Source organism: Bufo gargarizans, chromosome 5 (assembly GCF_014858855.1).
Source record: "Bufo gargarizans isolate SCDJY-AF-19 chromosome 5, ASM1485885v1, whole genome shotgun sequence".
Taxonomy (NCBI): domain Eukaryota; kingdom Metazoa; phylum Chordata; class Amphibia; order Anura; family Bufonidae; genus Bufo; species Bufo gargarizans.
The window spans coordinates 431,909,811-431,921,860 of NC_058084.1; the positions used below are offsets into that span (position 1 = coordinate 431,909,811).

A 12,050-nucleotide genomic window follows, 5' to 3' on the forward strand; every position below is an offset into this window, starting at 1 on the left:
TATCCATATAGAGGTGTTATCTGTCACTGTAATAATGATACTGAACTGTGGCTATAATGATAACTACTGAAAAGTTACCTGTACAGAACAGGAAATCATGACCTATTAGGCCTAGTGGCCAGTATGAAAACAACAGGATTATACAATTTTTTTTTTTTAAATGTAGTGTCATAAAGAAATTAAAACACCAAATTCTAAAATGCTTAACATAAAAAATGTGATTTAAACAATAGGTCTGATGACATTTTCCCTTTAAATTGATCTCCACAAGTTTTTTCCATGGGATCATTAGGGACCATTTGTCCACTGACTTGATCAAGACAAATTGTCAGTACTTTTCTGTACAGTTCTGGTTTTATGTACCTTGTCTAGTGCACTCATAAAATGCTGATCCCCATTCAAAACGGTGTTGACAAGCTGAACAAATTTACCATGCACCTCTAGGACAGATTCCACAAACTGCGTTGGCATCTGAAAGCACATAAAAGGCAAGAGAGAAATAATCAGGGACATTTTATACAGCACAAAAGAGCAACATTTCACAGTAGATGAAATTTATATTCATCAACTAATAGGACAGATTTGATGAAAAGATCCCTTGAGTTGCCATAGTTACAGACAACAAACACACCCTGCGTAGTCTGATCCTGTAGTCACACTCCCTTGGATCTGTTCCCTACTTCCCGCCAACCTTCTGAATGTATATTAGCAATTAGCAGGAGATTGATGGCTACATAGGGTTAGTGTGTAGCTTGTTACCACTGACATATGTTATTTTTTCTATATGGTCACTGGGCTCTCACATTGCTGCCTGAATGAGAGGGAAGCAAAGAGGCGAGATTTGTGAGAACAGCATCACTATGTAGTTTGTGGTGCTGGCGGCTGCTAAGACAGCTCACTGAAGGGGATGCTAGGTGTAAAGCCCACATCAATCTGATACTGATGACCTATCCCCAGGATAAGTCATCAGTATCCAAGTCCCAGAAAACGTGGACTGACCGGTAAAAACACACCAAACTGTGGAGCGATCAGCAGCAATGCTTACACCAGACTGTGGACCGACCGGCAACAACATTTAGGCTTATTTCAGACGAGCTAGTGTGATTTATAATGCTATGTGACCCCAGCAGTGCAGGCCGGGCGCCTCGCTGCGAGTCGGAAGCGAGACACTCGCTCGTCTAAAAGGGGCCTTACACTAGACTGTACACTCGCAGGAACACTGAAGTAACTTAACATTGATAAACTATCCTCCCGAAGGTCATCAATATCAGAACGGTGGGAGTCCCGGGGAAACCCCACAGACCAGCTGTTTGAAGGGTCTCGGGGCTCATGAGAGTGCTGCTTGCTCTTCAAAGTTTACCTGTGCCTCGTCTCCTTCGCAGCAGCAGTGCTTTGTAATTACAGCTACCAAGTAAATGGGATGAGCAAAGGAGACAAAGCGGCACGACCCCTTCAAACAGCTGATTAGCGGGTGTGTCCCAGGAGTCTGACCTCAGTCGATCCGATACGGATGACCTACCCAGAGGATAGGTCACCAATATTAGCTGCAGCGCAACCCCTTTAAACTGGCCATACAAATGAAATGTGCATTGGCCAAACCGACCCATTTCCATAGGACTGGATAACCATCCCACGTGTATGGGGTTTTCCCAACATTCGCCTGATGGCAGATGAAATGGTAGATAAGGGACAGGCCGTCGGATTTTAACTATCTGATCCCTTTGTTCTTGGGAAGATGCACACACTTGCTTGGCTGAGGAATGAGTGAGTATGAGCGGACTGGCAGTGAAAGCTACCGACTGAATGAGCGTCCAGACCACAGCCATCTCACGTGTATGACCGGCCTTACACTGAACTGTGGACTGACCGGCAGCAACATTTACATTAAACTGTGAACTGACTGGTGGCAGCGTTTACACTACAATGTGATTAAGTCCCCCATGAATGTGTTAAGAAAATACTCACATTTTCCTGAGAAAGATTACTAATCGCTCTAAGGCCCTCATCATGGATATGGTTTTGTAATTCCTGAATCATGTGAGGTAAACCATTGGATACAGCACGAAGAAGGGTGTACATATTCGCCATGTCTGAAAACGGGAAGAACAGATCAGTGAAAGGATTGACAAAGTTTCTTCAAAACAGTCAAGCTCCCAATAACCGAGAAAGAAAAGCGCCCGGTTCTTAAATAATGAAGTTTCACCATTGCAGATCACAATGAATGTCCACCCTTGAATACAATTTAGATTTTTCTTAAATATGTCCAGATATTGGTTTCTGATTAATTTCTTACCATGATTAGTATAGTTGGAGGTTTGTGTTCCTAATACATGTCTCCTCTGCATAAACCCAGACTTCTAAGCTAACATTCTGGCTACCAGCCGCCACCACTAGAGGGAGCATAAGAGCTTGCGCCATCCTGTAAGTACATTGAATGCTGCACAGTATGTGCCCTCTAGTGGGCAGTGGTCAGTCTTCACTTTTAAAACTGTATTAGAAAAATAAACCCCTGATCACTAAAATAGTATATTAAACTATTAGTCAGTAAAGAATTTTGGACTTAGAAACAGTATGGTTAAAGTTGATTATCTTTAACGAACATACCCAAATGTAATTAATGGCCATTAATTAGTAAATCAGAGGTTAGAGTGATGAGCAAAGTTCAATAAGTATGTTTTATTTAAAGGGCTTCTGTCACCCCACTAAAGTATTTTATAAATTTTTTGGGCTAGTTAAATTCCTTATACTGCGATATATGAATATATAGTGCTCTTACTCACTTTCCTTCAGCAGTTTCTTAAAAAAACTGACTTTTATAATATGTAAATGAGCTCTCTACCAGCAAGTAGGGCGGCTACTTGCTGGTAGCAGCCGCATCCTCCTTTCATAAAGACGCCCCCTCCTCATGTTGATTGACAGGGCCAGCGAACTCGATCGTCCTCTGGCTGGCCCTGTCTGCGTTCAAAATCTGGCGCCTGCGCAGTACCTGTCTTCAGACGGCGCAGGGGCACTGAGAGGACGACGCTCGCTCGGCCGCACAATCCTAAATGCGCCTGAGCCGATGACGTCACATCTACACCCGGCACAGGCGCACTGAGGAAGGAGCGGCCGAGCGAGCGTCCTCCTCTCAGTGCGCCTGCGCCGACTGAAGACAGGTACGCCGCAGAGAGAGCTCATTTACATATTATAAAAGTCCGTTTTTTGAAGAAACTGCTGAAGGAAAGTGAGTAAGAACATTATATATTCATATATCGCGGTATAATGAATTTAACTAGCCCCAAAATTTTTTTTTTACTTTAGTGGGGTGACAGAAGCCCTTTAAAACACAGAAGCTAAAGGGGTAGTCCTACAATACAAACTTACAGGGTCATTTAAGGTGGATCCACCGAAGTTACTAAGAGCCGGCGGCTTCTACACATCTTCGGCGCATCCACCACCGGTCTAAATGTCAGCCAGCTTCCTTGCTGGCTTAAAATTAGACAATTTTCTACACATCTTCCCAGTCACACTATTTTTAGACCTGGCGTGAGCGGGGAAAAGTTACAGATTGCGGCGCAGAAGTAACCTCTGCGCCGCAATCTGCAACAGATATATGCCAGAAAACTGGCGTATATCTGATGGCAAATGACCCCCTTATATTCTATCCATAGGATAATTAACCTATCAGTAGAGTCCATGAAACCACTACTGATCACAAAAACGGGCGGTCAGTGTCCCCATATGAAGGGAACAGCAGATTGAACACGTGTGCTGCTGCTCCATTTATTTGGTTCAGATAGCTGAGGGGACAGGACTTGCTTATTTCCAGGACTCCCAAAAAGAATAAATAGAGAGGACATACATATGCTTGACCTTCTGCTCCATTCATACAGGGACAATGGCCCACCATTCCCGTGATCAGTAGTGGTCCATGTGGACCCCCACCAATCAGATACTTATCCTCCCGGGCAGGGATCAGCAACCTCTGGCACTCCAGCTGTTGAGACTCCCAGAATCCTCTATTCATTTCTATGGGAGTTACAAAAACAGCTGAGTATGTGTGCATGCTGGGAGTTGTAGTTGCACAGCAGCTGGAGTGACGAAGGTTGCCGATCCCTGCTCTAGGGTTTGTATTGTGAGGTAGCCCCTGTAATCCAAATGTGACAAACATGGTTATGTTTTCAGCGGTCACCTTTGAAAAGCTGTCTGCGGAACCAGAACAGAAAGTCATATCTCAGCGAATAAAGGAGACACAATTAAGAGAGAGCGGAGCCTCTAGGTGCAATGGCAACGCCCCGGTTGCTCCTAGAGGCTCATTTGCATATATTAAAACATGAATATGGGACATGCTTTGCATTAAAATCCGTTCTGTATAAATCTGCTGTAAAAATCCATAGCAAGTAAGGCCGCGTTCTCATCTGCTGCAAGCTGATCCGGCACAAATGGCAGCTGCTGGCCAGACCAAAAACTTTTACACACATCAGTTTTTGTCTGGTTGAAACCAAGCATTTATGCAGGAAAGCGGATGGATCACCAGCAGGCCTCATTACAGTCAATGGGGATCAGACAGTGAACTAAAGAATCCAGCAATGCCAGATCGGCAAAATCTGGCAGGTTGCCAGATCTGCTGCCTGAGGCAAGAACGAAGCCTAAGGCTTCTTCCCAACAGTGTGATTGTATTCACTTACCACTTCTCCTTTCTTGCCTAATGATATTGTGACATTCTGCGTGTAGGAACTGCAAGTGGTCGGCGACCATTCTCTGTTGGCATTCGTGTATCACTTTAGTATAGGAACTGGGGTGTAAATACTTTCTACATCGAATCTCTTCATCTTTTAACCTACCTAAAATCTGAAAAGAAATGAAAAAAAATAAAAAACATCACAACAAATACTACTACTGTATCAAATCGACCTGTATTCGAGTTTCAACACCCAGCACCTACACAGATCAGCTGTTTAGTTGTAGATCCGTCACACAGCTCCATGTAGTGGATGGAGCTTGCAACTGCAGCGCTGCTGTTGATCACTTCAGTGGAAGCAGAGCTGCAGCAACCAGGTCTGGGAGGGTTAAACAGGGTTATACTTACCTGGCTCCCCGTGCCACACCTGGATCCCGCACCAATGCTGCTTCTTCTCCCTGTGCGCAGATGAAAAAAAAACATCAGGTGTCGGAGGGAGCAGCCATTGGCTTGTGGGGCTGCTCCCTCCGACACCTTATGTTTCCATCTGCGCACAGGGAGAAGAAGCAGCGTTGGTGTGGGAACCAGGAGCGGCACGGGGAGCCAGGTAAGTACTGTATTTTTTGCCCGATAAGACGCACTTTTTCCCCCTGCGTCTTATGAGGTGAATACGAATGAGCGCTTCCATTATGGAAGCGCTCATTAGTACCGGAGGACCAGGAAGCGGTGAAGGCTCTGTACTCACTGCTTCCTGGTCCTCGGCTGTCGGTTGTGCACTGGCTGCGCACAGCGTGAGGGTGCTCTGTGACCTCACGCTGTGCTCCTCAATTCACAGCATAGCCGGCGGCAGGAAGAGCGCCGAAGTGTCCAGAGCAGGAGAGGTAAGTGGATTTTGTATTTTATCTGATCTGAGGCTGGGGGCTGCAGGTTGCATACATGAGGCTAGGGGGTTGATCTGAGGCATGGGGGTCTGATCTGAGGTCTAATGACATTTTTTTTTCCTATTGTCCTCCTCTAAAACATAAGTGCGTCTTATGGGGCTAAAAATACGGTATATTCAGTGTGAGGGGCATTTTTTTAAGTCTTGGATAACCCCTTTAAGGCTGGAGCTGCAGTGAGAGCTCTAACCAATCAGGTAGTTTAGTATATTGTCAGGTGACATGATCAACTAATCAGATGATTAAAGACACAGACATTTTTTTGTTTTTGCTCCCTGCTTCCAAGACATAAGCCATTTAATTTACTACATAGTGTATTAGAAAATGGGAGGGGGAATTCTTTGTGGGATAAAGTAAAAAAAATATATATATATATTTAATTCCACCATAGTTTTTGGCGTTTTGTTTTTACAGCTTTTACTCTAATTCTGCAGGTTGGTACGATTATGGCGATATTAAACTTACGGTATATATGTTAGTTTTATGTTTTACTACTTAAAAAAAAATAATCGAAAAACCTTTAATAAATTTTCTCACGTTGCTATATTCAGACAGCTATAACTTTCTTTTATATTTCTGTCTACATAGCTGTTTTTGGCAGAGCGAGCTGTAGATTTTATTGGCAGCATTTTTTGATACTTTTTTAATTTTTTTCATCAAAAGCAGCAAAATGGTTACTTTTATTTTTTTCTGTTACAGCTTTCACCACAAATGATAAATCTCTCCATCCTTTACTAGTTTGGACATTTTTGGATGTGGTGCTACCAATGATGGTATTTTTTATTTTTATTTGTAAAATTGGGAAAGGAGGGGGGCTAGTGATTAAAATGTTTAATATTTACGTTTATTATTATTTTTTTTACTTTGTTAACCACTGTACTTTTTAGACTCCTTAGGGAACTTGTAGATACAATCTTCTCAATGCTTGTACCATAGACTGCAATAGAAAACTACTGCAGTCTATGGGATTTTTACAGGCCTTCTGTCAGGCTGTGACTTGGCACAGCTTTGCAGGCAGCTCGCAGTAATGGCCCTCGGAGTCCGAGTGATTTTGGAGGTCAAAGGGAGCTATCTCCATCTAATCCCACAGCTTCTGAAGAGTTCCGAGAGTGACTGCTGGTAGGTGTCTGTGCAGTCAGCACCCGCTGTGTATGGAGCGAGCTCAAAGCTTGAGCCCACTTCATACAACTGCATAATGTTTATGACATACAGGTAAGTCATATGACGTTAAGGGGGTTAAAAAAAACAAGGGCATAACCCCTCATAATAATGATTTTTATCTGTTTTGTTACTATGCATAGCTAATATTCAGGAGAGCTGAATATTTATTATGCGATTCTAAAATGATTCCTCCAAGGTGAAAGACGCTCTAACAGAAAAGCTAAACTTGTTACAAACAGCCAATCACAGTACAGCTTTAGTTTTATTAGAACATTTATAAAAAAAAAAAAAAAAAAAAAAAAAAAAAAAGAAAAGAGCTCTGATTGGTTGCTATGGACAATAAGGCCAGCTTTGATAATTAAGTTCTACTGGATATTTGTAATCCGATCAAAAATGATTTCAGTGGGGTCTGCTGACAATCTAATGTGTAGGTAGACAGCCACAGCCTGGCATTCCCCAGGAGAAAAGCAACGCTAGATGTACGTCACCCGCTGATCTCACACTGCAGAAACATGCCCATTTGGCCGAGCTGACTAGGCATGTTTATGGGGGAGTTTGGAGGACTGCTATTAACAGGCTGCATAAGATTTTTGTTTTAATGACTCTTGGGTCCATTTATAGAAAAATCTAGAAGATATGAAATGTGTTGTCAAGAGTTAACAATATCAAATAAGCCCTAAAACAGCTTAAAATAAAAAAAAAAACACGTTACACTCGCCCCTTTCTTCCGGTGTTACTCTGGATCTCCTGCTGTTTTTCTTTCACAAACAGCTTGTCTGAGATTTTTTATTCTCTCTGACAACCCCTTAATGAATGTGTATCAGTAATACCTACTTTTTCCATATATTGTGAGCAGTTTGACTCTTGTAATAAATTTGAAGCTTCTTGCTTATAATACTCCCCTGTTTCAGCCAGAAAAGGCCACTCAAAAATTTCATGATAAAACTGAAAAACAGAAAAAAACATAGCGTGGAATTTAGCAAGCGATGAACTAGAAAAAACAGGTCATAGCACACAGACAAAAAAAAGAACCCACGGGACCTGCATACCTTTAAGGGAAATTTTTTCTTATACTGTTCAACATGAACAAAGGAGTTGATAACCCCGTGGATTACTTTTTGATTTGGGTCTTCCCCACATCGATCACTGAAAAGGTAAAGACAAATGAATAAATAAAATATCGCACATATCACGACCGATATGAACTGGTATCCTAACATGCCTTCGACAGCCGGAGCCGGACACTTCTGTATACCGCCTGACTGCTCAACCTTTTGTAACAGAGAAAATGCCACTGGCACCAAGACATGAGAGAAGACAACTTTTTTTAAAGCCCTATAAAAGTAAAAACACTTTGTAAACTTTTCTTCCTTTTACCACGGGCAGCAATGTCCATGACCACCCCAATCACTCTCAGTAATTGTTAGCTTTAAAAAATAAAAAAATAAAAAATAAAAAAATCTGACAAATGAGGGGAAAAAACACAAGTACAGTAAGGGTAAATGTAGACATACTGGGAAAAAACTGCCTCTGTTACATGGGGGTGAAGGGACCATAGCTATTGTGCAGAGAAGCCTATAAGAAATGGTGCACTGGAAGAGGATTCCGAGAGGGGCTAGAACCAGTATGTAACCATAAGGCCCCTTTCATATGAGCAAGTTTTCCGCGCTGGTGCAATGCGTGACGTAAACGCATAACACCCGCACTGAATCCTGACCTATTCATTTCAATGGGTTTGTACACAAGCTTTTTTTTTTTTTTTCACACATCAGTTCTGCGTTGCGTGAAAAACGCAGCATGTCCTATATTCTGCATTTTTCACGCAGCCCTGGCTTCATAGAAGTGAATGGGGTTTCAGTAAAAAATGCATTGCATTCGGAAGCAAGTGCGGGTGCGATGCGTTTTTCACCGATTATTGCTAAGAGATGTTGTTTGTAAACCTTCAGTTTTATATCACGTGAGTGAAAAACACATCAAAACGCATCGCACCCGCGTGGAAAAAACTGAACAACTGAACGCAATCGCACACAAAACTGACTGAATTTGCTTACAAAATGGTGCGAGTTTCACTGAACGCACCCTGAACGCATCCGGACCTAATCCGCCACGCTCGTGTGAAAGGGGCCTAACTAGACAAAGGAGATTTTTTTTTTTTTATGATTTCAATTGCAATTTTTGTATGTTTGGTCTGATCTAACAGAAATATTTCATTTTGGCTCAATGGATTGGACTCACATTTTGTGACCATAACATGGCCCGATAGTCATGATATTCTTTTTTTTAATCAGATAATTTTTTTATTATCATTTCTTTTTCATCATCATATGACAGTCAAATCCAATATCCAAACATCAAAAAGACATCAGGTACAAAGGATAAACGTACAAAATATCACACATGCACATAATACACATCCTATGACTGTAAGACATCGTAAGAATTTATACAATAGATCTAGACCTTTGTCTATTTTTCTTTCCCCCCCCCCCCTCTCAACAAACATCCCTCTAAACACCCCCCCCCTCCCCTCCCAAACCTACCAAAAGCAGGACATCATTGCAATAGGAGAATTACAACCTCACAATTCTTTTTCCTCTCCTCATATCGGCACTGTTCCAGTGATTTCAATACATATTACAGGCAGCGGGTCCCAAGTAACTATACTCCCATACAGTTATGGCGCTCATTCCACGGTCACATATCACACATCAGTCACCAGCAAACGTATACCACACATTCCACACATTGCCAGGTTACACACAGTTACTCCCCCAGACCAGCCCTACCGGGCACTCAGATTACTCCTCGTTAACACTAGCCAAGGACTACAGCATCCCGACCTATCTATCCAGCTGCCCCAAATAGCCTCAAATTTGGTCAAGCATTTCCTTTTCTGGTACACACCCCTCTCAAGGCGCACTACTATATTCATTCTAGCAACATATTCCGAGACCTCTGGGGGTAACCCCTGTATCCATTTTGCTGCGATAGTTTTCCTCGCCTGATACAGCATCCTTTCTATTCCCGTAGCTACTGTAGATAGCAAATCATCCTCTGGTAGCAGTCCTAGAATACAATTTTTCGGATCCATCTTAAATTTAGTACTATGTACCTTATTGACAAGATGTAGTATTGCTCTCCAGTAGGAGGTCAATGAAGGGCATGACCACAACATATGAAGGAGATCAGCTTCTGCAACCCACTTTATGTAGGAATACCGGAGTCCTATACACTCTATGCACTAGGTACAACTGGGAGAGACGTGCCGCCTCACTGAGAGATAGATTGGGAGTAAGCGCTACTACCTCTGACCATTGAGCATCTGTAAGCCCACCCAAATCTCTTTCTCATTGCTGTCTGCATTTTAGCGCATATCCTTTAAGAAAATCCTCCAGTAAGGCCTGATACAGCACGGAAATCGCCCCTTTCACCGATCCAGCAGCCACCACTGTGTTCAGTGCATGAGTAGATGTAAATACTATCGGAGCCACTTTAGCCTGAGCATCCAATGCATGCCTGAGCTGAAGATATCTATAGAATTGCGAGGAAGGAAGCCCAAACTCCGAGCATAGCTGTTGATATTGTTTTAATACCCCACCTGAAAAGATATGGCCCAAATTCCACACTCCCTTATTATTCCACCCAGAAAATCCAGTTAGATCTTCCAACTCTTGTAGTGCTGGGTTCCTCCAAATAGGCGAGATATTAACATATCCCTCTAATCCCAAGATATGTCTGGTTTTACACCAAACATTCCTCATGAGCACTAGTATTGGGATAAGTCATGATATTCTTGATAGACTGGCGGTCTTACTGAACCGTAGGGCAGCACGTTGGCTCAGTGGTTAGCACTGGTGCCTTGCAGCACTGGGGTGCTAGGTCCTAATCTGACCAAGGACAACATCTGCATGGAGTTTGTATGTTCTCCCCGTGTTTGCATGGGTTTCTTCCGGGTTCTCCAGTTTCCTCCCACACTCCAAAGACTTACTGATAAGGACCTTAGATTGTGAGCCCCATTGGGGACAGAGCGATAATGTCTGTAAAGCACTGAGGAACATAGTAGCACTATACAAGTGCATCAAATAAATAAACTGTATCAACAATACTTTTCCTCATACCCATGTAAGTAAGGGTACAATTAACCACTTCAACCCCGCTAGCTAAAACCCCCTTCATGACCAGGCCACTTTTTACACTTCGGCACTACACTACTTTCACCGTTTATTGCTCGGTCATGCAACTTGCCACCCAAATGAATTTTACCTCCTTTTCTTCTCACTAATAGAGCTTTCATTTGGTGGTATTTCATTGCTGCTGACATTTTTACTTTTTTTGTTATTAATCGAAATTTAACGATTTTTTTGCAAAAAAATGAAATTTTTCACTTTCAGCTGTAAAATTTTGCAAAAAAAACGACATCCATATATAAATTTTTCGCTAAATTTATTGTTCTACATGTCTTTAATAAAAAAAAAATGTTTGGGCAAAAAAAAATGGTTTGGGTAAAAGTTATAGCGTTTACAAACTATGGTACAAAAATGTGAATTTCCGCTTTTTGAAGCAGCTCTGACTTTCTGAGCACCTGTCATGATTCCTGAGGTTCTACAATGGCCAAACAGTAGAAAAACCCCACAAATGACCCCATTTCGAAAAGTAGACACCCTAAGGTATTCGCTGATGGGCATAGTGAGTTCATAGAACTTTTTATTTTTTGTCACAAGTTAGCGGAAAATGATGATTTTTATTTAAATATTTTTTTTTTCTTACAAAGTCTCATATTCCACTAACTTGCGACAAAAAAAAAAAAAATTCTAGGAACTCGCCATGCTCCTCACGGAATACCTTGGGGTGTCTTCTTTCCAAAATGGGGTCACTTGTGGCGTAGTTATACTGCCCTGGCAATTTAGGGGCCCAAATGTGTGAGAAGTACCTTGCAATCAAAATGTGTAAAAAATGGCCTGCGAAATCCGAAAGGTGCACTTTGGAATGTGTGCCCCTTTGCCCACCTTGGCTGCAAAAAAGTGTCACACATCTGGTATCGCCGTACTCAGGAGAAGTTGGGGAATGTGTTTTGGGGTGTCATTTTACATATACCCATGCTGGGTGAGAGAAATATCTTGGCAAAAGACAACTTTTCCCATTTTTTTATACAAAGTTTGCATTTGACCAAGATATTTTTCTCACCCAGCATGGGTATATGTAAAATGACACCCCAAAACACATTGCCCAACTTCTCCTGAGTACGGCGATACCAGATGTGTCACACTTTTTTGCAGCCAAGGTGGGCAAAG

General features: G+C 42.2%; 1 protein-coding gene across 4 annotated transcripts in view; it reads right to left on the minus strand.

Moving 5' to 3' along the window:
* Positions 1 to 12,050, minus strand: part of CUL2 (cullin 2) — a 141,827-nt gene that overhangs the window by 67,190 nt on the left and 62,587 nt on the right. For all 4 annotated transcript variants that reach the window (XM_044293253.1, XM_044293252.1, XM_044293251.1 and 1 more), the window contains 5 exons: positions 7,809 to 7,905; positions 7,594 to 7,704; positions 4,668 to 4,830; positions 1,966 to 2,090; positions 364 to 471 (listed from right to left, as the gene is read on the minus strand). In XM_044293253.1, coding sequence (XP_044149188.1) covers positions 364 to 471; positions 1,966 to 2,090; positions 4,668 to 4,830; positions 7,594 to 7,704; positions 7,809 to 7,905 — 604 coding nt within the window. The remainder of the gene's footprint in view (positions 1 to 363; positions 472 to 1,965; positions 2,091 to 4,667; positions 4,831 to 7,593; positions 7,705 to 7,808; positions 7,906 to 12,050) is intronic.